The following is a 24,399-nucleotide window of genomic DNA, read 5'->3' on the forward strand; positions in this document are numbered from 1 at the left end:
TACCACTTCCATTATATATATATATATATATATATATATATATATATATCAATAGAATATATTTCTACATTTTTTTGTAACGGTGGGGAAAAATACGCATATAGAATCTTTCATTTTAGAGCGGATAAAAAACAAATGTGGTACAATGCATGCATGGCAGGATGAGTTGTCCTTTTACATAAAAAGCTCGCAATGGCGAGTGAGGACCATAGCATGAGCATGCAATGAGAGTGAGTGAGAGATATCATATATACATTTATTGCAAATCAAAAACTTTATATCATTGTTTGTATCGCCACTTGGTCCTTGTTTGTAAGTAGATACCTTCCTATATTTATTTGATTTCCCCGAAATACTCTTGTTGAAGAACGTACGAGAAGATTTTTTTTTATTTTTATTTGTGAGATATATGTTTGATGTAAACCATTCAGAGAATTTTATTATATATATGTTAATAATATTATGAAAACATAGAAGAATATTAGTTTTATTTTTATTGGATATTGATTGCCGTAAAAAATATTATCAGTTTTATTATTTTATATAAATTAATTTTAAAATTAAAAATAACGTGTTATATAAAGATTTCACATGAGAATTAGCGTCATTTCTTTCTTGGACGGAAAGGCTTATTTTATTATTTTTGGGAAAGCCTAAATCAACTCATTAATTGATTCACCCATGATATTTTAAAATTTATATAACATATTATCTATGCATTTTAAAATAAATGCTGAACCAACTTCATGTCGTTTTTGGTTTAAAACCCTTCTGTTCTTGTTATGGAGAATCCAACTTCATGTAGTTTCTCAGCAGTCAATCCAAAGCCGTGACCCCATTATCCGCAGCCGAGAAACTCGAGTCAACGACCAACACAAATTAAAATGTATGCTTCCGTAGAAGAACCCTAAATCGAAACGAAGACGTCCAAATTTCAGTCTACAACCTCAATCTCTTCAACGAATCGCCACAATTTGACCGACCCAGATTTCAAATCCTGGAAAACGCTTCTCTCTCCCTCTCTCTCTCTTCGATTTCATCCTCCAAAGCCCCTTATCTCTCTCGTTTCAGGTCGATCTTAAGACCCTTTTTCGAGTTGTATCAGAAAAAAAAAGGTTCCTTGGATGCGCAGAAATCGTTGAATCTGGGATACCCTTTTCGTGTCCTTGCCTCCTCTGTTGGCACCTCCACGGCTGATGTTAACCTTTAAGCTTTGTCCGAATCCAGTGGCACTTTCTCTTCGTTGATATATGCCCTAATGGTTTCAGAAAGAGAAGCCATGCCTTACAGAGGAACCCTTTTGACATTTTGGGACAACAATCTCGATATCATTAAAGACATTTCCTTTTTCCAATTCGAGTTCACCAACAAAAATCATTACAGAAAAAACTCAATGGCAATTACACCGTGAGACCCTGAGGAGCAGCAGCGGCAGGAGCCTTAGGCTTAGGTTTCTCGACGACGATGGCCTGAGTTGTCAGTACCATTCCGGCAACCGAGGCCGAGTTCTGAAGCGCACATCTCGTCACCTTTGCCGGGTCTATCACTCCTGTTTCCAACAAGTTCTCGTACTTATCAGTCATGGCGTTATATCCTATCTCCCACTCACTCTCCATTATCTTCTCAACCACCACCTCCCCTTCTATCCCCGCGTTCTGTGCTATCAGCGCTGCCGGTGCCACCAACGCCTGTGGTTTTTTTTTTCCAGACAACCTTAGTCACCAACTCGGACATATGTTATGTTAATGGGTTTGGAACATGTTTTACCTTCTGCACTATATCAGCTCCCAACCGCTCGTCTGGATCCTCAAGCTTCTCCTTGATGGCTGGAACGACGGTTGAGAGATGGACCAAAGCTGCACCTCCTCCAGGGACGATTCCTTCTTCTATGGCGGCGAAAGTGGCGTTCTTTGCATCCTCGATACGTAGCTTTCGGTCCTCCAGTTCTGTCTCGGTAGCAGCACCGACCTTAATGACTGCAACCCCTCCAGAGAGCTTGGCAATTCTCTCGGCTAGCTTTTCAGTGTCGTACACGGAATCTGTCTCCGCCAGTTCTTTCTTCAGTTGGGCGATCCGGGCTTGTAGTTCGTCCTTGGAAGCTTCATCGGCAATAATTGTAGTAGAGTCCTTGCTGATTGTGATTTTCCGGGCAATGCCCAACTGATCAACAGTTGTGTTTTCAACCAGCAAGCCCATGTCACTAGCTTGGAACTCGGCACCTGGACGATATGCAAGGTTGCAGAAACTTAGAGCAGGACACAGACAGAATATTGAACCCTTTTCTGAAGAAGGGTCATCCCCGAAATCTATCAACTATCGATTTCTTTACTCTTGAAGTCCGCTTACCAGTCAGAATCGCAATGTCCTGGAGCACGGCCTTCCTCCTCTCGCCAAAGCTCGGAGCTTTTATGGCTGCAACATTAAGGACACCTCGGAGCTTGTTCACGACAAGGGTTGCTAAGGCCTCACCTGTAATATCCTCAGCAATAATCAACAACGGAGCTCTAAGCTGAGTTGTCTGCTCTAAAATGGGGATTATGTCTTTAATTGCAGTGATCTTCTGATCGGTGACCAACACCCGAGCATTCTCAAACTCAACCAGCAACTTCTCAGGACTCGTGACAAACTGAGGCGAGATGTAACCTCGGTCGATCTACATTATAATCCAAGCAAGAATTCAGGTTATCCTTGGTAAAATCTGAGACGAGGACAATAAAAATTAGTTAAAACTCAAGGATCTGAAATCGAAGATACAGACCTCCATTCCTTCTTCAACTTCGACTGTTGTCTCGAAAGAGGATGACGATTCAATGGACAAAACACCATCCGGCCCAACTTTATCAATTGCATCAGCGATCATCGCTCCAATGAGCTCATCATTTCCAGCAGAGATAGTTGCAACAGCTGAATATACAAACACCACACACACACACATATGTATATATACATAATTGGTATGATTTCTTCTCTTCATATTGATTGAAAAAAAAAAATCAGCCCTGTGTCACCACAATACCTTTAATGTCATCACGACCTTTCACAGGCCTTGCTTTCTTCTCCAACTCTTCTATCAAACCTTGCACTGTCTTGTCGATTCCCCTCTTGAGGGAAACAGGGTTGGCACCAGAAGTAACACTCAGAAGACCTTGTCTGATGATTTCCCGGGCCAGGACCGATGCGGTGGTCGTCCCATCTCCGGCTGAGTCGTTAGTCTTGCTGGCAACCTTCAACACAACAGCAACTCATCAATGAACATCACACTGAAAATGGTACGATGACAACAGATTTTAACGGAGGAAACAGATCCAAAAATTCCTCAACCAACCTCCCGAATAAGGGCTGCCCCGGCATTTTCCATAGCATCGGGCAACTCAATGGCTCGAGCAATGGTGACTCCATCATTCACCACCTTGGGACTTCCAAATTCATCCAAGACAACGTTCCTCCCTTGAGATAGGACATGAAAACGATAGTAAGAGAAGAAAGGAAGTGTATTTTTCATGAATTACAAACTAATTCCCAAAAGATACACGAACTAAAGACCGAACCACCGAACTCGATTGAACAAAGCGACAAACAAGACTGAGAAACTAGTACCTCTAGGTCCGAGAGTGAGACCAACAGCATCGGCGAGCTTGTCGATTCCAGACTGAAGAGCAGCTCTCGATCTCTGGTCAAAGGCGATTTCCTTCGCGTTCGCTCTCACGGTGAAACGTCGGCTTGATTTCCTGTAGCTTACGCTTTGCCCCTTCTGCTGGTTTCCCCCTCTCAGCCTTCCCTGCACCGACAAGATGAAACCCAGTTAGCAAATTCACATTATATTACACCACAACGGCCGGACATCACAATGAACTCACTCAACTATCAGTGGCAATCAGAGAAACCTCTAAATTCCCAAAAATGCCAAAAGCGCGAGAAACCCAGCTGAGCTGAACATAGATAAGTTAAAACCGCGAGACTAGTGGCACTCATTTCTCCAGTAGCGGAGGAAATTGCGTAAATGGAGATCTGAATTCGTACAGACATAAAAAAAGAGAAACCCAGTTGAGGTTAACCCGAGCAAATCCGAAAACGATTGACTAGCGGCATTCTTTTCTACCAAGGTCGAGTAAAGAACCCCACCTGTCGAGGAGAGCAGAGTACGGAAGCAGAAGAGAGAGCGTTTGCAGACGCCATAAAACGGAGCGAGGGATAGTTCTCGGCTGTTCCGGGTTGTGGATAAGGAAGGCAAGAACGAGCCGATGTTTGGGGGCTTAGGGTTTAGATAAAGGGCGTAGGAGAAAAAGTTCGAGAAGATTCTTGCATTTGGTAGAAATCAGAAAGAGCCGTTGATTAAAAAAAAAAGAAAGAAAGGCTGACCAACTCTCTCTTGGGCTTTGATAGTTTCTTGGCCCAAACACAGTCCTAAATATAGAAAAATTACAAAACTGCATTTACACCCCTTAGTTTTTCAAATGTATAATATAGGAATCACATTTATATTAGCAAATTTTAGGCCCCAACCTATTGGTCTATGTTTCTGCGATAATCTCCTTAATTAGCAGGGTTTTGAAGAAATTTGATAATAAAAAAACCTTTGTATCAGTGAAATTGAATTAAATTTTTTTTTCTTTGTACCTAAATTCGAATATAATCTAATACAATCATATGTAAATCAAATGTCGATCAAATGGATTGAATATATTTTTTTTAAATCAAATTAATGAAATGCAGTCTAAATATTAAAATAGTCCAGCCAAATTTAGAAAACTAGTATTCAAATAAAAATACAATCGAACTCAAATTCGAATAAAAATACGAATCCATAAAAAAATTATATGACAATCAAATTAATATAATTTTCATCAAATACAAAGGTCAAATCTAAAAGTAATGAAAAATTAATATAAATATAAAAAAATTGTAATTCGTTTTCCCTCATTAGTGTTTGGTCAAAATGCATAACTGTTTAGAAAAAAAATCGTTGGAAATAACCCATGTTCATTGGATTTTGTGTGTTGGATCCGATATGATGGACACTTCTGTGTTTTTATTTTGTTTTGTGAAGTTGAATATATATATATATATATATACATTCCCTCATCTGGGAGCCATTGAGACGGTGAAATCCACCGGCGGTTGCATTCTCTCCGACCATTTCTCCGATTCCAAATACAGTTTTGAGATTTTCCCGGCGACTCTTCCCATCTCCGGTCGCTTCTCCGATTCATCCTCCACGCACTCCAACGCCAATTTCATCAGCTCTTCCACCACCGTCACTGGGAACGAATCCCTCAACCTCTGATCCATCCACCTCCTCAGCCTCCCCTCTCTCTCACCTTCTCCGCTGTCAATCGCCGCCGCCATCGCCGCCGTCTCTATTACCGATGTGCGTTCGAAATTTCCGGCCGACTTGTCGAATTTATATCTCAGCGGCTCCTCACCGGAGAGGAGCTCGAGCATCGTCACTCCAAATGCGTATACGTCGGATTTCTGTGTCGCGATCCCCGTCGCCTGAAATTCCGGAGACATATATCCCCTAACTCCTTCGAATCTGAGCGCATTGCTATCTGATCGCTTGAGTTTTTGCGGTTCGTCTCTATCCGACGACACTTCGTCCGTTTCGCCGCGTAGCTGGGCTGTGCCGAAGTGGCAGATCTTCGCGTTTAAGTCCGGCTCCGTTACAATGACGGCGGAACTATTGATGTGATTGTGGACGAGGTTTCGGATCTTCAATCCGGTTTTGTTGTGGATGTAGTCGAGGCCGTGGGCTAGATCGGCGGCGATTCGAATCCGCGAGATCCAGCTTGAGAGAACAGTGAAATTAGGGTTCCTAGGGTTTCTGAGGCAGTCGGCGAGGGTTGCTCCATGGACGTATTTGTAGACCAGATAGACGTGATCGCCTCCGCCGCCGCCGTCGGAGACAGAAGCGCCAAGGAGGTTGATGATACTCCGGTGATGGCTCCGGCAGATGACAGAGAGCCAATCCCTGAGCTCGAACATGGCGATTCTCCGTCTGAACTTCCTCTGGAAAACCACCGCCTCTTTCCCACGCAGATTACAGCGCCAGGACGCCGTGGAAGAGGACGAAGGTAGGCGGCGACCAAGGAAACTGTTGGTGGCGACTCGGATCTCTTCAACGTCGTATATGTGAGGATTATCAGGCAACGAGTCCCGGAGACTCGCGAGTGAGGTCCGGCTTGCGACGGAAGACGACGTGCCGGATGACGTCGACGCGCCGGTCGCGGTAAAAAGCGAGCTCAACGCGGTAGTGCTCATGAACTCAGACCGAGTTCGAGGCGGGGGAGTCGGTGGAGCCGAGTACCTCCTCGGCCGCGCTCGTGTCGGTTCGGAAACGTTCGTCGCCATTTTCGTTTTGCACATTCTTGACTCGAGAATTCGAAATTCAGAAGATGAAAAAAGCTGGATCGGCAACGGAGGTAAAGCCGCTAATCCTCTCTGTGTTTCTGGTTTCCTTAAAACGTAGAATACAGATTAAAAAAAATGAACGTGTCAAAAACGATAAGAGAATAATCGAAGCTGGATTATTAGTGTGTGTGCTCCCTCTTATGGGACACGAAACACCCGGAGAACAAATATTTATTCCATATGATTATGTTGTTTATTCGTACTCTCCGTGAATCTAGAGAGAATTGTTGGCATTGACCAACATTTATATTAGTAATATAGTTGCAAGTGTACTCTAGCTTCCATGTGCAAAGTGTGTTTTTTTATAGCAATTTGTCAAAAAAAATATATATATATTCTCGTTTTTTTTTTGTTATCCAAACCAACCTTATTTCATGTCTTTTTTACTTTTTAAATACAATCACACACACACACACACACACACATATATATATATATATATATATATATATATATATATATATGTAAACATACATCGATGTGTATATATATATATATAATGTTTTTTTATGTGTGTGTGGGTAGCTAACGGAATAACATGGTAATATGTGAGGATGATATGGATATGGTATGATATAACATGATATATGATGACTTGAAGAATCACATGATAAACATCACGTCATGTCATCGTATCATCATACGAGTCATATTCTCGTGACATCTTATCATCATACCATGTCATATTTGTTATCTTGTATCTCATTGTACCACACAATTACATACATATAATATAATCACCTATACACACATTTAATTCATGTTCGTATAGTGTCTCATGTTTCAAATGCTTTGGTTCTCATTTGGATAAATCTGGCCTTGATTTGATTTCCACGCCATATTTTCTCCATATATCCGGGCCTGGAGGAAGCCCAAATTCATTTTAATAAAAATAAATAGGCTGGAGAATAAGCCCAACCAATCAATTACGATCGATTTAAAATTTGACTAAATGTATTTTTAAATTTAAATAAAATAATTTTAATCTAAATGTTAAAATAAATGAAAAAATTGAATAAAAGAGAAATTGAGTGTAAAAAAATCCAAATCAAATAAATTTTGATATAAAATTTAAATAGAGATTTTTTTTAATGAAAGCTAAATAAATTAGAATCAAAATGTAACATATACCTCAGTTTTTCAACACCTTAACTAAGACAGAGCCGCCTCTGGTGACGTATTCGCCGAGACAAAGAGCCGCAAAGTTCAGTCCTCAAAGGATTCGGACATTGATTATATCATTACCGACGAAATTTTAAATTTTGGACCAAACTTCAATAATTGTGTTCATAATGTATTTAATAATATTTTTTTAATATGATAATATTTATTAATAAAGTCACAGCGACTAACAACATTAGTTTGGTTTTGACGGAAAGAGATGGACCCACGATGACGCGTAGGCCATGGGATTGGATCCTTCGAGTAAAGCCCAAAGGATGGGCCCATTTATATTAAGTGGGCCCTATTTTTTAATATTAAGTACAGACTGTATATAGAGATGGACTGACCGACCCATTTATTTTACACCAAACGTCTAATTAATTGTGAGCACAAGGCTTGTCTCCTTTTTATTCTTTTTTTTTTCTCTCGTGAAAAAAAAAAACCCCGAAACAAACAAATATATACACACATAATGTATCATGTGTGACATGGCCATTTGGTATTTTTGATAGGCCGACAAATCAATGTTTTAAAAATAATTAGTGCAATTAAAGCAATCTAATCCAATGAGGAAATGCTTTGAGATCTGTAATGAGCTGATTAAACTAAACTTGAAGTTTTGGATTAAGTTAATCATACGGGGAAAAGGTTTAGTACATGGACAGCCAGCAAAACAAACATTAAAAAAAAATATAGTTCATATGTAATATAAAATAACAAATCAAAGAATTGAATTCGAAATAACAGTGCTGCTTACGTGCTATCCGATAATAAATTTGATATAAAATAAAAATAATAATATTACTCTATGTGTTAATAAAATCAAATAATGTTATATTTTTTTTATCACCCCCACTAGATTAGTCTTGAATTAAGAGGTTTTGTAATTAATTATTATCTTAATCATAAAACTTGTGTGTGTCAGATCAAAATACACTAATTTTTTTTTTTTAATCCAATAATTATATACTCTAAACGAGGAGGGAAAATAAAATGTAAAACTTAAGAAACTTCGGAATTGGGGGGCGTGTGCGGTCCGTGCAACGACTGGTACAAACACATGGTCGGATTCCAAAACGAGTCAACTCCTCGGATCTTACAAATCACAATCCCACTAATTCACTAAATTAAATTATTATTAAGTGTTAACTAACCATAGTTAAATAAATTATACTCGCATTAAAAAATGAAATATGTGTTTAGGCCATTTAATGTGCAGAGTATCCAGCAACCTCTTCTTTAATATTTTGAACGCATACACACATGCATACGTTATATTATTATATGTACATATACGTATACGTATGTGTGAGTGCATTGCCGTGTAATGTGCGTATCTATGCGATTCGAATTTATAGTTAAAAGGAAAGAAAGCTTCATTTTCCGCACCAATGGAAACCAAAGCGAACACTTGTTTCGAGTAAACTTTCCCGTTCTGGGAATCTCCACTCACTTTCCCAGGAAAGTAAAGCAGAAACACCGACTTAAAAGTGTTTTTTTGGGATTCTTCATCTTCTCTTTTACTCTCTGCAAGTTTCCGAAACTTGTTCGAAAAAGGACAAACCCAAGAAATCTGCTCAGCTTATTTCGAACATCTGATCTGTCTGTGAGTATCTCTCTCTCTGTGTCTGTCTGTCTGTCTGTCTCGTAGCATGTCCGAAATTTGTTCGAGTTTTGCTCGAAACCCTTGATTAGTCTCCCCGCTTCAGATTTGGTGCTAAAGTTGATCTCCTTTTCATGGGTGTTTTTTTTCCATTTCGTTATTACAGCTGTTTGATTATGTCGGTGGCAAGTTTTCAACCTGCCTTTTCTTTCTGTTTCCACATTGCCGGGGAAAGTAGTATGAACATGTTAAGAGTTTTCTTGGCTTGTATCTTAAGGAAAAGGACAGTTTCCCAGTTTTCCCTCTGATAGCTGTTCGATTATATTCCTGAACCAGATTCAGATAAACCCATTTGAACGAGCTTCAGGGTTAATCGTATCAGAATCCTCTCTCGTTAATCTGTTATGGCTGTTGAATTTGGCTTTGATAAAAGTAGCATTGTATCAGAATACACGTGTGTTTCAGGGCATGAAATTGAATAAAGTTTTCTTCCCCTGTTTTATGGGAATTTAATGTTCAACTTGTGCTTTCAGTTTTCTCTCTTCACATGAGTTCCCGCTAAAGGGGAAGTAGTTGCTCTCTGTCTCTCTCTTGATCCTTGTGTGGCTTGAAAGGTTCCTCCTTTATAAAGTTGAATTCACGGTTCAATATATCCATTACCAGGTTAAAGGCAGAAGATTTTGTTAGGAGGAACCCATGGGGTATGGAAACTCGAGATCTGTAAGGTTAGAACATCGAAAATCCTTGATGGGTCTTAATCTTTAGTTCCATATAGTCGTTTCTTCATTCTTTCCTGAGAAGTTTCTGACGAGAAAACATATATGTGGATCTGGTGTGTTTATAGATTCCAAGAAGATCTTGAACTAGCAAAAGGTCCTGTTGTTAATGGAGAATCTGCAGTTAAGCTCAAATACAAAATCGACGGAACTCAAATCTCAGCATCTTCCTCTAGAAAGAACATCAATATGAGTCCTGGGAAGAAGTCATTGAAAGCTAAAGTGCTCTCTAGAGTGTTCTCTGAGGATCTCGAGAGAGTGAAGAGCACAATCCTTGACCCTCGTGGACCGACCATACGGAGGTGGAACAAGATCTTTCTAGTAGCATGCTTGGTTTCTCTTTTCGTCGACCCTCTGTTTTTTTTCTTGCCGGTCATGAGAAATGAAGCTTGTATTACCATTGGAAACCACCTTGAAGTGATGCTCACCTTGATTAGATCATTTGCCGATGCTTTTTACATTGCTCAGATTCTGATTCGTTTTAGAACAGCCTATGTTGCACCTCCTTCTCGTGTTTTCGGAAGAGGAGAACTCGTCATTGATTCCACCAAGATTGCTTTCAGATATCTCCAAAAGAGTTTCTGGATTCATCTTATCGCGGCCCTGCCTCTACCTCAGGTTAGTTCTCTGTAATAATAACTGCTCTGATGAGTATCCAACTCAAGTGCCCTGAAAGGTTTAATAGGATCTTTTGTGAAAATATTCTGATGAGTATCAAAATCATAAATTTTCTCATAGAAGTTGACAAGTGGTTTCGGGTTTTGGTAATCGAAATCATAGTATTTACTGTCATCAACGTGTATTCAGGTGCTGATTTGGATAGTTATACCTAATCTAAGAGGCTCCACGATGACAAACACGAAGAACGTACTCAGATTCATCATCATTTTCCAGTACATTCCGAGGATGTTCCTTATATTCCCTCTCTCTCGTCAGATTATCAAAGCCACTGGTGTTGTAACAGAGACAGCTTGGGCAGGAGCTGCTTACAACCTCATGCTCTACATGCTTGCAAGCCATGTCAGTTCCTTTCAAACCCCCTCTCTCTTTTTTTTTTTCCTTTCAAGAAAGCAAATATGGCTGAATTCTTCAATCCATTCTCTTGAAGGTTTTAGGCGCTTGTTGGTATTTGCTTTCAATCGAGAGGCAAGAGGCTTGTTGGAGACACGCTTGCAACATCGAGAAACCGATTTGTCAGTACAGATTCTTCGACTGCAGAAGACTGGAATACCCTCAAAGAGGTTCCTGGTTCAAATGGAGCAACATAACCAAGTTATGTGACCCAAGCAGTGGCTTTTATGAGTTTGGTATATATGGTGATGCTATCACTTCAAGTGTTACTTCTGCACATTTCTTCAACAAGTACTTCTACTGTCTTTGGTGGGGATTGAAGAATCTCAGGTGATAAAACTCAGCTTCAAAATCACAGACATTGTTCTCAGATTTTAATGTTTATACTGCTTTTAATCGGATTTTCTTTCCTGTTCTTCAGTTCTTTAGGGCAAAATCTCTCCACGAGCACTTACGCTGGAGAAATCCTCTTCGCTATCATCATTGCCACTCTTGGTCTTGTCCTCTTTGCATTGCTTATCGGAAATATGCAGGTAAGTGTCAAATATTCGCAAAAAAAACTCATCGTATCTACTAAGGGACACACTCTGAGAAAAGAAGTTTCGTTTTCAGACGTACTTACAGTCCACGACTGTGAGACTTGAAGAGTGGAGGATAAAGAGGACTGATACAGAACAATGGATGCGGCATAGGCAGCTTCCTCAGGAGCTGAGGCAAGCCATAAGAAAATATGATCAATACAAATGGGTTGCTACCCGAGGAGTCGATGAAGAAGCATTATTGAAAGGCCTTCCTCTTGACCTTAGAAGAGACATCAAACGCCATCTCTGCTTTGATCTTGTCCGCCGAGTAAGTAAAAACCAGTGCCTCCAACCCTCAGAAAGGATAAATCTTTTTTTTCCCCTCCCCATCGCTCGGTTCTTTTCACTGCTCAAAACCCGAATATTGAATCTCGTCCGTTCTGAGAACAGTTTTTCTTCGTCTAACAGGTCCCCTTGTTTGATCAAATGGACGAAAGAATGCTGGATGCAATCTGCGAGAGGCTGAAACCTGCGTTATGCACCGAGGGCACGTTGCTGATGCGAGAAGGAGACCCAGTAAACGAAATGCTGTTCATAATCCGAGGCCATTTAGATTCATACACCACAAACGGAGGTAGGACCGGTTTCTTCAACTCTTGCCGGATAGGACCTGGTGACTTCTGTGGAGAAGAACTGCTCACATGGGCACTGGACCCTCGTCCAATAGTGGTGTTACCTTCATCCACACGCACGGTCAAAGCCATATCCGAAGTCGAAGCCTTCGCCCTCAGAGCAGAAGATCTGAAATTTGTGGCCTCACAGTTCAGGAGACTCCACAGCAAGCAACTAAGGCACAAGTTCCGGTTTTATTCTCATCAATGGAGGACATGGGCTGCTTGTTTCATACAGGCAGCTTTCCGGCGGTACAAGAAGAGGAAATTCGCTTCTGGGCTAAGGCCTAAAGAAGAGTTCCATGGAGAAAACAGCTTCAAACCCTCAAATGCCTATATTGCAAGGTTTGTGGCCAATGGCCGGAAATTCACACGCAGTGAATCAGATTCTAGTATGGCTTCTTCGATACAGAAACCGGTAGATCCGGATTTTTCAGTCAGTGAATATTGATAGTGGGCTTAATTGGTTTATCTACTCTGAAAAGGTGTGTAGCGTAATGGGGCCTCTGCTTCTGTATATTTTGGTTCTTGATTTGTCAGTTTGAGTAACTTGCTTGTGAAGTTAGGGTTTATCGGTTTTACGAAAAAGCCCTTGAGATAAACCCCCCCGCGGTTTAGAAGCAGCCTTGGGCCCAACAATGAGAAAGGGCTTTGGGCCGACCCAAATGATTCTTTTTCAAAACCCAATTATGAGGATAAATTTATATATAGACACGAAAATGCAAAGTAATTCCCAAAAATTAAATACAATTGCATTAATAAGTATATTCATCAGTAGCGTGCGACAAATAAAATGTACTCGTTATGAATACATTTGGGGTACCAATACGTAACTTTTCCCCCAAACAATTTGAATTCCACGTTTAAATTGTTCGAACCTATTCTAAAGTTTTCTCTTGTTTAATAATTTGGAAAAACAAACAAATAATTTGATAATAATAATATAAAAATGTTAATTAGACAATATATATATATATAAAGAACGTACTCAGATTCATCATCATTTTCCAGTACATTCCGAGGATGTTCCTTATATTCCCTCTCTCTCGTCAGATTATCAAAGCCACTGGTGTTGTAACAGAGACAGCTTGGGCAGGAGCTGCTTACAACCTCATGCTCTACATGCTTGCAAGCCATGTCAGTTCCTTTCAAACCCCCTCTCTCTTTTTTTTTTTCCTTTCAAGAAACCAATATATATATATATATATATGGAATCATGTGATGCTAGCTATTGGGCTGCCCAGTGGCACAAACAATGGCCATTTCAGACATGAGATTTTGTATGGGCTCAAACCTAAGACAGGATGCCTGCCGAATATAATGTTTCCCTTGATTTTATATATTTGAACTAAAATCGAAACGACAGCCGTAGTCCGAAAATATTGGATTTCAATTGAAATCTATACCTGGGCAGAGAAAATCTACTGATCAGATCATTGGTCGACGGTTCATATTAGAAACATTATATTATCATATTATTACTAGTTTTTACATTGTACAATAGGAAAAATCGCATATAAATACCTAAATTTTTACAAAAATTCTATATAAATACCTGAACTATAAAATTTCTATATAAATATTTAAATTTTCCTAAAATTTTACATAAATAACTAGACTTTTTAAAAACTTCCAAATAAACCCAAAATCCGTTAATGACATTATCTATTTTTATTTAAAAAATATATGAAATTTTGTATTTATTTGGAAAATTTTTCAAAAGTCTAAGTATTTATATAACTTTTAAAAATTCAGGTATTTATATAAAAATTTTATAGTTTAGATATTTATGTGAGATTTTCATAAAAGTTTAGTTATTTATACGTTATTTTTTCATAAAATCAAATAAAAAATTATTATTGTAGTCCAATTAAATCTAATTTTAAAAATCAATTTGATGTAATATTTAAAAAAGAAAATTAATTACTTAAAAAAATATAATAAAAATCTAGAAATAGAAAAATAGGTTTACAAAAATAAAGATATAACTTTTTTTAAGGTAAAAAAATCCAATTTTATTTAAACAATTTCCTTGAAAAAAAGAAGAAGGAAGAGGATAACAAAGTAAAAGACTACTTTACTGCAATGCAAACGAAGGGCACATGATGACAGCAAAACATTCAAACGAGGAAGACTCCTGTCACTTAATTTTTTAAAATCTTTTTAATTAGATATATAACATTCGTCAGACCAGATTCCGAACCACCATTTTGTTTTTATGAATTCTAATCATATATATACATAACTATATTATTCATGATTCATCCTAAAAGTTTAGATTTTTTTTAAAAAAATTTAAATCATCTTCAGTTTAGATTTCGTTTATATATTTTTTTTCAAATAAATTTTCTCTGTAAAGTTAAACAAAGAGATTCAAAAATTCAGTTTAATTTTTTTCCTCCATCGCTTTTTATTCTGAGAGAGATTTGACAACTTATGAGATAATTTATATACAGAAAAAAATAATAATATATTTGTAAATGAAAGATTGAAATTCTCTCCATTTTTAATTTAGAGTCCCAGTTGCCACTATTATGTTGTCGTTCTTCTTTATTCTATATATATATATATATACTTGTCCGCCGAGTAAGTAAAAACCAGTGCCTCCAACCCTCAGAAAGGATAAATCTTTTTTTTCCCCTCCCCATCGCTCGGTTCTTTTCACTGCTCAAAACCCGAATATTGAATCTCGTCCGTTCTGAGAACAGTTTTTCTTCGTCTAACAGGTCCCCTTGTTTGATCAAATGGACGAAAGAATGCTGGATGCAATCTGCGAGAGGCTGAAACCTGCGTTATGCACCGAGGGCACGTTGCTGATGCGAGAAGGAGACCCAGTAAACGAAATGCTGTTCATAATCCGAGGCCATTTAGATTCATACACCACAAACGGAGGTAGGACCGGTTTCTTCAACTCTTGCCGGATAGGACCTGGTGACTTCTGTGGAGAAGAACTGCTCACATGGGCACTGGACCCTCGTCCAATAGTGGTGTTACCTTCATCCACACGCACGGTCAAAGCCATATCCGAAGTCGAAGCTATATATATATATACCACCTAAATATTTTGCTCTTCTTCTCTTAATAGTGGGGGGTTCATTAGATTTTATAAATCAAGCTACTTAACTTCATTTAAATATGTTTTTTTTTTTTCAAAAAAAAATTTCATTCACCTGAGGGAAAAAAAATAACCGGCTCGTCTCGCTCTCTCTCTCTCTCTCTCCAGTCATTTCTCTCTCTGCATTTATCTCTGTTGCCCTGCGAGATCGGACAAGACGGCTCGGAACCCTAATCTATTGTATGATTTCTCCATCGTATTGATTGTGATAAATTTCCCGTGATCGATCCCGGTAAGTAACCGCATTCTCTTCGTCGTTTCTCCATTTCCGGTGCCCTTTTCCTCTATATCAATCCGTGATTCATTTACCTGGTGGTGGATTTTACCTAGCATGATTGTGTATGTTCTGATTCTGATCTGTCAAGCTTTAATTTAGTAAGTTTGGGTTGGTATCAGGATCTCACGAATCGATTATCGCTGTTACATGTTTCCTTTCTTATTTCTAGTTTTCGCTTCGGGTTCTTACGTTTTCCTGTGAAATATTGTGGAAATTGTGCGTTATAGTTTGCTTTTAGTTTGGCGGAGATATTGGAGGTATGATTTGTGTGTCTTTCTTTTGTTAGCGAATTACTTCCTGTGCATTTGTTTTATACCTAGTAATTGCTGAATGATTTTCGAACTTAATCGAACAATTATGGGTTTATCTGATCATTTAGTTAAAGCGAAAGCCAGTTCCAATACCTAATCTCTCCTCAGTAATTTTCAGGGTGGTTTGGTGTCCAAAGACGAAGTGTTCTTCAAACCCTGAAGAATTTCTTGCGTGCGTCAAAGCTGATATAGGGATTAAGTTTATATTTGGTGGCTGAACTTTCGAAGTTGATTTTCGAGATTTTACAAACCAATGGGAATCATGCACCGGAGGTAGATGTCCCTTCTGATTTGATTCACAAGCTTTGAGTTGCCTCAGAATTCGAAGTTTACTTAATCCTCGGTTTGCAGTGGTGCTCCCAGAAGAACAAATGAAAGTGCAAAGCTTATTATCACAACAATTTTAGGAATGGTGGTTGGGTTTTTCATTGGTATCACATTCCCGTCCGTTTCTTTTATAAAGGTATGAGACGAGTTTCATATGTAATATGTATATCTGCGATTTGTGTTCCCTTGCACCTGTTGATTTAGTTCGTACTTCCTGCAGATTAATTTACCCTCAGGCCTTATATCATCTCTTGATGTAGCAATGTCAAATGGGAGGTTATTTTCTGGTGGCAAATCGCCTGAAGATTTTGGTTCTAGAGAATTCCCTAAGGTATATTTCTAAGGATAAGTTGTCTACATGGCTATTTCAATATTCCAGGTCAAAATGAATAACAAGTCAGATTCATGAGGCAGTTGAAGTTAAATAATTCAGACCCATGTGGCAGCATCCCTTTTTTATTCTAGTTTTTGTTATAAGAGTAAACCTTCATCATAACCTCTTTCAATTTTCTGTATGAGAACAGTGCTTCATTCTGATGCATCATTTTTATTCACATGCTTCCAGATATATGTTCCAAGTAATCCGCGTGGTGCTGAATTACTCCCTCCTGGAATTGTTGAGGCAGAAACAGATTTCTACTTGCGCAGATTATGGGGTGAACCGAGTGAAGTATGATTCACAGTCTTTTTAAAATAGAGCTCTGCAGTATTTACAGTTTGTGGAGTCCAACCGTCTGGTGACTGGAAGTGATAACACCTAAAACATGAACCTTGCAGGATCTGAAGAAGAAGCCAAAATATCTTGTAACATTTACAGTTGGATTTGAGCAGAGGAACAATATTGATGCAGCTGTTAAGAAGGTTCGACAGTTACAGTCAATGTTCATTGTCATGTATTCATTATCTTTATATTTCCCTGTTGGATACACTGAGTTTGTTATTCTTTCATTTCTTCAGTTTTCGGACGATTTCCAAATTTTGTTGTTCCATTATGATGGTCGGACGACTGAATGGGACCATTTTGACTGGTCAAAGAATGCAATTCATATTAGTGTAAGAAGGCAAACAAAATGGTAAGAAATCTTATGGTTGAAGGTGTGAAAGTCAGCAAACTTTCTTGATTTGTTCGTCAAACAATCAAGAAACTCATGTCAAGTATGTTGAGACAAATTCTCAGCTGTATCTGTATAATTTTTGCAGGTGGTATGCAAAGAGATTTTTGCATCCTGATATTGTCTCGGCTTATGAGTTCATATTTATATGGGATGAAGATCTTGGAGTCGAGCACTTCAATGCAGAGAAGTAAGTCCATTGTTATGAGTTTTTCTCGGAGAGTTTTAGTGGCAGATCAATATCTGTTTTCGTTTTTTTAATTGCATTCTACTCAAACTTTCAGGTACATTGAGTTAGTTAAGAAGCATGGTTTGGAGATTTCCCAACCGGGTCTGGAGCCTAACAATGGACTCACTTGGGAAATGACAAAGAGGAGGGGTGACCGTGAGGTCCACAAGTAGGATCTCTCTCTCTCTCGCCCTCTTTTACATACTCTGTTTCTTTTTCCTGTTTCTAAGAATGTGCCTAAGTTTCTCAATTAATGAACAGAGAAACACAAGAAAAACCAGGATGGTGCAGTGACCCACATTTACCTCCATGTGCTGCGTAAGACTCTCTCTCTCTCTCTCTCTCCATCACTCTCCCTCTTTTGTGTAGCCAACTGAAGAGTTTTTAGTCATTCTCAATTCATAGCTTTTATTTTTGTCTTGCAGCTTTGTTGAAATTATGGCACCTGTCTTTTCTCGAGAAGCATGGCGGTGTGTGTGGCATATGATTCAGGTTTTTGTTTATCTCAGATATTTGATCAGCCGCGCTGACATTATATATGCAATCAATAGATCAGGAGGTGCAATCTTTTGAGGAAAGTGAATCCCTTAGCGGAGATTTAACTTGATTTCTGATTATCAAAATGAGTCTAGCCTTTCAAACAACTGGGTTTTAAAATAAGAGAAACTCTATGCATGTTTCATGTGATATATCTTCTTGATTGTCTCCGGTGCAGAATGATCTGGTTCATGGCTGGGGCCTTGACTTTGCTCTCAGGCGTTGCGTCGAGGTTAGTAGTTCTTGTCCTTTGTTTCCCGGGATTCTTAAAAGTACTATGTCCATTGATCATCCTTTGGAGACGTTTATGTCTCGAATGTTCTTTAAGAAAAATCAACATCCGTTTTCTCCATTGGCAGCCTGCGCATGAAAAGATCGGAGTGGTGGATTCCCAATGGATTATACATCAAGTGATTCCTTCCCTTGGAAATCAGGTGATAAATCTTTGGCTTTTTAGATGATGACATATATTGTCAAATAACAAGCAATGGTACTTTTTATACTCGGTTTAAATCAGTGGACAAGTATGGATAGAATCGGGTTTTATTTGCCTCATTTTCATCCATCCCAAAATCTCTATGGCAGTACAAAACCAAGTGACCATGAAAATTCCCTAGAAATAGCTGTTAGATGATAAAGTGTTATTTGCCCTCTTTCAGAGGACATCATGTAAATCTGAAGCAAGCATAAATAATGTATCGCTTTTATGATATTGCGTTCTAACTTGTCTCTCGGGTTAAATGAACAAACGTGTCTCAGGGTCAAGCAGAGAAGGGGAAAGCCCCATGGCAAGGGGTAAGCAAAGCAAAGACTGCGAAACTCTGTCCAGTGTCGGGATTGTAATACTAATCTCCCATGTGCCGCTTTCGTTGTTTCAGGTGAGAGAGCGATGCAGAAACGAATGGGGAATGTTCCAGAACCGACTGGCGGAAGCCGATAAAGAGTACCTCGCTCCTATGGGAAAAGGATAAGTGTTTTTTTTTTCGTCCTCTGTACATGAATGAAAAACTTCCTCCCCACACACACGCACACTCACTTGCACTTGGTTTTGTATGTTCTCTGTGATGATTCCGAGTTGCTGGTTTTAGCAAAGTGTAGTGAGGTTTCTAAGGATAGATGTATGTTTCTTGGTGCAGTTTATCTTCCTGCATCAAAATAAATGGTGCTCGTAGGTAACGTTTCTTATCTTACAAACTTTTGTTCCGTTCTGTTCTGTCTGTTTGTTTGTTACCCTTTTCGAACGAATCTTGATTGTGGGTTTCGTTGATCATCTTTACAAAGCAAAATAAATCGAGTTCTAGAGGTGGTTTTTGGTCTATGGTGGGCATTTTGGTTTTCGGTTCGGGTTTGGTTTGATATTTTTTGCTTCAATTTTAGAAAAAATATATAGATTCAGTTCAAATTCGCTTTTTATGGAAAAAATATTCATTTTTCGAATAATTTGTTTTTAAATTATTTTAATATTCGGTTCGGATTCTATTTTTCAATTTTAGAAAAATTATATGATTGGAGTATGTGAGCTATTGGATTGGCAATAAATATAAGTTTTTTATACAAGTGTTTTACTTGAGATCATTATCCTTAGAATTAGGTTATGAAACGAGGATCTTTCTTAACATTTTCGCCAATTTGTATCATCTGTTGTTACACTTTATGATATAAAAATTGTAAAAAATATTGTATTGATTGGGAAAAATATATATATTTACTTGGATGTATTTACAACTTCACTTTGGTATGAGAATTTCTCATCTAAATATCATCGAATTTCTCATCTAATCCGATTGTTTGATGTCGAAGGTTAAGATGGGCTGTCTATTTGTGGGGTTAAAGAGAGAGAGAGAGAGAGATCCTTCCGTTTACTATTGACGACCCTAAACCCAACAGCCACGCATTACATGCGTTCTTGATTTCCTCTTTCTTCGGTCGTTTTCATAATTCTCCTTGGTTTTCTTGATTTCGAAGGCTTTGGAGAAACCGCTAAATGAGTAATGACTAACCTTTCAATCTGCCTAATTTCATAATATATATCTCCTGCTTTTAGCTTTTTTAGTAGAAAAATGTTGTTTTGTGGTTTATTCATATTTTATATCTGTAATATTTATATTAATATTTTTCAACAACAATAAAAAATATTTAACGTAGAAAATATGGGAGTCGAGATGGGTACACTACTATTGGGTTTGGACTTTGGAGTATGTGTAAAGTTTTTCTTCCACCAAACCCTAAAATTCTGAGCCTTGTGGACGACAAAACTATAAAAATTGGTCTGCAAATGTCTGTTTCACCTTCCATCTTTGCTTTTGCATTAAGCCTTACCTTTTAAATTAACAAAGTTATCTACCTTTGGTTATGCAATTATTAATATAATTACATCGAATTTTTTAATGGCTAGATTATTAAATCGGGTAATTAATTATCTTTTATAATATAATTGATGTTTCCACGTGAATTAGATGTAAGTAATAAAACCATATATAACATATGCACCAAGGTCCTAATTATTCTTCTTCACTGTATTCGAAGAACTTTAAAAAATTTCAAATACAATCGCATTTTTCAGTGTTATTAAAAAGATTTTCTATTTTGAGCTAAATAATCGTACTTTGTTACAACGATAGGGAGTTAGAAAAGCTCCTACAAATGTATGTATGCATGTATGTATGTATGCATGTATGTATGTATGTATGTATGTATGTATGTATGTATGTATGTATCAAAGGGAGAAAAAAATGACGTTTCAAAACCTTGGAGTTTGGTGGTAGGCACCAACCAAAGGTTTGCCATCAAAGAATAAAAGCCCACATCCCCTTTGCTTTGATCTCGCACACTCACAATCTCTCTCTCTCTCTCTCTCATCAATACACACTTTCAAAGTCACATTGATCTTCTCTGTCTAATTTGTTCACTTTTGGGTTTGAAGCCTTAATTTGTAGATTTTGGGACAGAAGAGAGAGAGAGAGAGGATGGGAGAGATGAAGAGCTTCCAATTGGGTGTCATCGGGGCACTGTTTCTCTCAGTTGCATCATCGGTCTCCATTGTCATCTGCAACAAAGCTTTGATGAGCAATCTTGGCTTCCCTTTTGGCAAGTTTCTCTATATATACCCTCTTTTTTTTTGGTTAATGATAACTATAAATAGGGATGTCAATTGGGTTGGGTTAATTGGTTTTTAACCAACCCAACCCAATAATATATACAGATGGGTTAACCAATTGGGTTAATTTATTTAAATGGGTTAAATGGTTTGAATCCATTTGGGTTATATATTAAATGGGTTTACCCAAATAAAAATAAACCCAAATAATTAAACTTGAAATCTCATTTTTATTTTCAATTGCTCTCTTGTCCACGTAAACCCTAAATTGCGCTCTCTCTCTCTCAATTTCAATTTGTTCATCATCAGTACTTCGACTCTTCATCGTTTCATCGCCGGTCTTCGTCGTCGACCTCTGTCTTGGTCTTTATCTCCTTCTCTACTTGGTCTTCATAGTCTTCTTCTGTTTGAGTCTTTGTCGTCCTCTGCATTCGGTGCATATTTTGCCTTTGCTTCGGGAACTTTATGTTTTTTTTTTGCTTTTTTTTAGCTGTTTTATGTGTTTAAGGTTTCTGGGTTTCTTCGATTTGGATATATGATATTGCAATTTCTGAAATAATAGATTGAGAATAAATGGATTGTGTATTTGATTTGTGCAGATAGATTTGATATTTGATTTATGAATTAGTGCTTGGTTTAAATCTATTATTGGAGTGATGCATTTTGATTTGTCTTTGATTTCAATTGATTCTGACTATTCTTAGTATTTTATTAGCTAGTTATGTTTAAATTTTTATTGATTTAAATATTCTTAGTATTTTATTAGTTTAAATAAGATAATATTATTTATTTCTTATATAGATATGTCTGTATTATTTGTATTATATGCATTATTTGCAATCTGAAATAATATTTCGTTATAATACGATTTGTATTATTTGCAGTCTCACTTAATTGCTTATGCAATATTTTTTGTTTGCATTATTTAATGAACGATATGTTTGAATGCATTATGTTTGTATTATTCGTATTATTTATATAGTTGATTCAACAGAGATTGTGATTCTATAGTAACCCAAATGGGGTAATGGTTTTGAACCAAACCATTTGGTTTTTTTTATGTTAGTAATGGATTGGGTTAATCCAACCCATTAATTCATATAACCCAAATGGGTTGCATCCAAATGGGTTGGATTACCCATTTTGACAACCCTAACTATAAAAATAACTCTAATTCAATTTCATTACAACAATTTAATTTGTATGTGGTTTGGCATGTAAACGCACATGCATCTAGACAAAACCATCTTTAATTAATTGGGTCCCGATGCAATATTCATCCCATGTGGTTTTGGTCTCCACAGATAAATTTTTCTTCCTTCATTTATTATTGAGTTAGGTTAAACCACGAGAGTTGGTCCATCCCCATTGTAATTGATCTTCGTTAATCATCCTATTTTGTTCACAGTATTTAAAACAACATCTACTTATTGATTGAAAAATCCATTCAAATCATGATCATATATGACATGGTACACATTGGTTACACAAGTGTATATTGGGAAATATGCAGCGACAACACTCACGAGTTGGCATTTGATGGTAACATACTGCACGCTCCATTTGGCGCATCGGCTCAACTTCTTTGAGAACAAACCTATCGACATGAAAACCGTCGTCCTCTTCGGCATCCTCAACGGCGTCTCCATCGGTCTCCTCAACCTCAGCCTTGGCTTCAACTCCATCGGCTTCTACCAAGTAAATTAAGATTTTTCTTCTAAATTCTATATAAATAATCAAATCCTCTAAATAATCATACAAGTGATAAATGACGGCAGATGACCAAACTTGCCATCATACCCTTCACTGTTCTGTTGGAAACCCTCTTCCTCAACAAGCAGTTCAGGTACCCCCCCCCATCCTTTCTCCTCAAACTATAATATTCTCTTGTTTTGGAATATAAAATGTTGATTTATTTATTTTCGAAAAATGCAGCAAGAAAATAAAATTATCATTGTTTCTGCTGCTGCTTGGGGTTGGAATAGCATCGATCACAGATCTTCAGCTCAACCTCGTCGGATCAGTTCTCTCTCTCCTCGCCATTGTCACTACTTGCGTCGGCCAAATCGTACGCTTCGAGTTTTTGTTATCGTCCTTCTTTCAACAGTTGCTTTAGTATGTATGTATGTATACATATATATGTATGATGTTTAGTCAACGTACGTGTGATGTTTTTGGTTGTCGACGTGTGAAGCTGACGAACACGATTCAGAAGAGATTGAACGTATCGTCGACGCAACTGTTGTACCAATCAGCGCCATTCCAAGCAGCCGTATTGTTCGTGTCGGGTCCCGTGGTCGACAAATTCCTCACTCGCCTCAACGTCTTCTCTTTCCACTACTCCCCCGTTGTCCTGGTACTTATACATATAATTACATGCATGCATGCATACGTACGTATATGTTTCTCTCTATTAATTAATGGGCGACTGGGGATTTCGCAGGGGTTTATAATACTGTCGTGCATGATAGCAGTGGCGGTGAATTTTAGCACGTTCCTGGTGATAGGGAAGACATCGCCGGTGACATATCAAGTGCTGGGACATCTGAAGACGTGTTTGGTGCTTGCGTTCGGATACACGCTTCTCCACGACCCTTTCACTCCTCGCAACGTCTTCGGCATTCTCGTCGCTGTCTTCGGCATGATCCTCTACTCCTACTTCTGCTCCCTCGAGCTCAAATCCAAACAAGCCTCCTCCGATGATAAGGTACTTTCTTTTCTCTCCTTTCTTTTTCACATATATATATATATATATATATATATATATGCATAATATCTCACTAATATTATTGTTTTCAGTCGTTTTCATTTTAAGTTTATGAAAAAAAAGGGAGAAATGGTGGAAAATAATGGTGGGTTGTCTATTTTCAGGTGAAAGATAAGGACACAACTCCACTTTTAGGTCAAGAAAAAGAAAACCACGAAGCCAAGAAGACAGATAAGCATTCTCTTGTATGAACGATGATCCATTAGTCTCCCTCTCTCTCTCTCTTTCTGTAATTGAAACATGAAATGTACCCGTTTTTTTTTTGTTGAATTTACAATTTGACCTTCTTGTCCTTCATTCTATATTTTTTTCATACAATACTTTCTCCATCTCTTCTTCGCTTGGGTTTAAAATTTATTCTACTCATTAATGTAATATAAAATAAGCGATCAAAAAATAATTTGAATTAAAAA

General features: G+C 37.9%; 5 protein-coding genes across 7 annotated transcripts; 3 read left to right on the forward strand and 2 right to left on the reverse strand.

The window, feature by feature from the left end:
- Positions 1–1,306: 1,306 nt before the first annotated feature.
- LOC104815739 (ruBisCO large subunit-binding protein subunit alpha, chloroplastic-like) lies at positions 1,307–4,285 on the reverse strand. The gene is made up of 8 exons (XM_010544280.2): positions 4,123–4,285; positions 3,598–3,778; positions 3,326–3,447; positions 3,017–3,224; positions 2,759–2,904; positions 2,347–2,653; positions 1,768–2,219; positions 1,307–1,688 (listed from the first exon to the last, which is right to left on the reverse strand). The coding sequence occupies exons 1-8, from the start codon at positions 4,174–4,176 to the stop codon at positions 1,401–1,403; spliced, it is 1,758 nt and encodes a 585-aa protein (XP_010542582.1). The 5' UTR covers positions 4,177–4,285; the 3' UTR covers positions 1,307–1,400.
- Positions 4,286–5,009: 724 nt separating this feature from the next.
- LOC104815740 (lysM domain receptor-like kinase 3) lies at positions 5,010–6,742 on the reverse strand. The gene has a single exon (XM_010544281.1). The coding sequence runs from the start codon at positions 6,361–6,363 to the stop codon at positions 5,080–5,082; it is 1,284 nt and encodes a 427-aa protein (XP_010542583.1). The 5' UTR covers positions 6,364–6,742; the 3' UTR covers positions 5,010–5,079.
- Positions 6,743–8,954: 2,212 nt separating this feature from the next.
- Positions 8,955–12,795, forward strand: LOC104815741 (putative cyclic nucleotide-gated ion channel 15). 2 transcript variants are annotated; one of them, XM_010544284.1, is made up of 9 exons: positions 8,956–9,178; positions 9,839–9,900; positions 10,020–10,253; positions 10,515–10,569; positions 10,759–10,971; positions 11,060–11,352; positions 11,444–11,555; positions 11,635–11,871; positions 12,012–12,795. In XM_010544284.1, exons 2-9 carry the CDS (start codon positions 9,872–9,874, stop codon positions 12,663–12,665), a joined length of 1,827 nt encoding a protein of 608 aa, XP_010542586.1. In that variant the 5' UTR covers positions 8,956–9,178; positions 9,839–9,871; the 3' UTR covers positions 12,666–12,795. The 2 variants fall into 2 exon arrangements, with proteins under 2 accessions (XP_010542584.1, XP_010542586.1); XM_010544282.1 differs by having other exon boundaries at positions 8,955–9,178; positions 10,020–10,569.
- A 2,602-nt stretch (positions 12,796–15,397) lies between these two features.
- On the forward strand, positions 15,398–19,434 carry LOC104815743. Of its 2 annotated transcripts, XM_010544285.2 has the most exons (15): positions 15,398–15,561; positions 16,036–16,190; positions 16,269–16,380; positions 16,465–16,575; positions 16,810–16,914; positions 17,022–17,105; positions 17,202–17,317; positions 17,445–17,546; positions 17,641–17,754; positions 17,847–17,903; positions 18,011–18,077; positions 18,301–18,354; positions 18,482–18,556; positions 18,882–18,917; positions 19,001–19,434. In XM_010544285.2, exons 2-15 carry the CDS (start codon positions 16,171–16,173, stop codon positions 19,091–19,093), a joined length of 1,146 nt encoding a protein of 381 aa, XP_010542587.1. In that variant the 5' UTR covers positions 15,398–15,561; positions 16,036–16,170; the 3' UTR covers positions 19,094–19,434. The 2 variants fall into 2 exon arrangements, with proteins under 2 accessions (XP_010542587.1, XP_019058312.1); XM_019202767.1 differs by lacking the exon at positions 15,398–15,561 and having other exon boundaries at positions 16,026–16,190.
- A 1,512-nt stretch (positions 19,435–20,946) lies between these two features.
- Positions 20,947–24,322, forward strand: LOC104815744 (uncharacterized membrane protein At1g06890). Its single transcript, XM_010544286.1, has 7 exons — positions 20,947–21,209; positions 22,733–22,917; positions 22,998–23,065; positions 23,155–23,287; positions 23,414–23,575; positions 23,663–23,926; positions 24,091–24,322. Exons 1-7 carry the CDS (start codon positions 21,089–21,091, stop codon positions 24,175–24,177), a joined length of 1,020 nt encoding a protein of 339 aa, XP_010542588.1. The 5' UTR covers positions 20,947–21,088; the 3' UTR covers positions 24,178–24,322.
- Positions 24,323–24,399: the final 77 nt, after the last annotated feature.

The sequence above is a fragment of the Tarenaya hassleriana genome, unplaced genomic scaffold, assembly GCF_000463585.1.
Source record: "Tarenaya hassleriana unplaced genomic scaffold, ASM46358v1 Cleome24, whole genome shotgun sequence".
In the NCBI taxonomy this organism is placed as follows: Eukaryota; Viridiplantae; Streptophyta; class Magnoliopsida; order Brassicales; family Cleomaceae; genus Tarenaya; species Tarenaya hassleriana.

Excerpts from the sequence above, each read along its gene's own strand:
- LOC104815740 (XM_010544281.1), bottom strand. The coding sequence starts at position 6,363 with ATGTGCAAAACGAAAATGGCGACGAACGTTTCCGAACCGACACGAGCG.
- LOC104815743 (XM_010544285.2), top strand. The coding sequence starts at position 16,171 with ATGGGAATCATGCACCGGAG. Across the intron at positions 17,318-17,444 it reads GTAAGAAGGCAAACAAAATG|GTGGTATGCAAAGAGATTTT; the intron begins GTAAGAAATCTT and ends TAATTTTTGCAG. Across the intron at positions 18,078-18,300 it reads GTGTGTGGCATATGATTCAG|AATGATCTGGTTCATGGCTG; the intron begins GTTTTTGTTTAT and ends TCTCCGGTGCAG.
- LOC104815744 (XM_010544286.1), top strand. The coding sequence starts at position 21,089 with ATGGGAGAGATGAAGAGCTTCCAATTGGGTGTCATCGGGGCACTGTTT. Across the intron at positions 23,576-23,662 it reads ACTACTCCCCCGTTGTCCTG|GGGTTTATAATACTGTCGTG; the intron begins GTACTTATACAT and ends GGGATTTCGCAG. Across the intron at positions 23,927-24,090 it reads AAGCCTCCTCCGATGATAAG|GTGAAAGATAAGGACACAAC; the intron begins GTACTTTCTTTT and ends GTCTATTTTCAG.
- LOC104815739 (XM_010544280.2), bottom strand. The coding sequence starts at position 4,176 with ATGGCGTCTGCAAACGCTCTCTCTTCTGCTTCCGTACTCTGCTCTCCT. Across the intron at positions 3,225-3,325 it reads GGGCAGCCCTTATTCGGGAG|GTTGCCAGCAAGACTAACGA; the intron begins GTTGGTTGAGGA and ends GTTGTGTTGAAG. Across the intron at positions 2,220-2,346 it reads GGACATTGCGATTCTGACTG|GTGCCGAGTTCCAAGCTAGT; the intron begins GTAAGCGGACTT and ends CATATCGTCCAG.
- LOC104815741 (XM_010544282.1), top strand. The coding sequence starts at position 9,872 with ATGGGGTATGGAAACTCGAGATCTGTAAG. Across the intron at positions 10,570-10,758 it reads CGGCCCTGCCTCTACCTCAG|GTGCTGATTTGGATAGTTAT; the intron begins GTTAGTTCTCTG and ends ACGTGTATTCAG. Across the intron at positions 11,353-11,443 it reads TGGGGATTGAAGAATCTCAG|TTCTTTAGGGCAAAATCTCT; the intron begins GTGATAAAACTC and ends CCTGTTCTTCAG.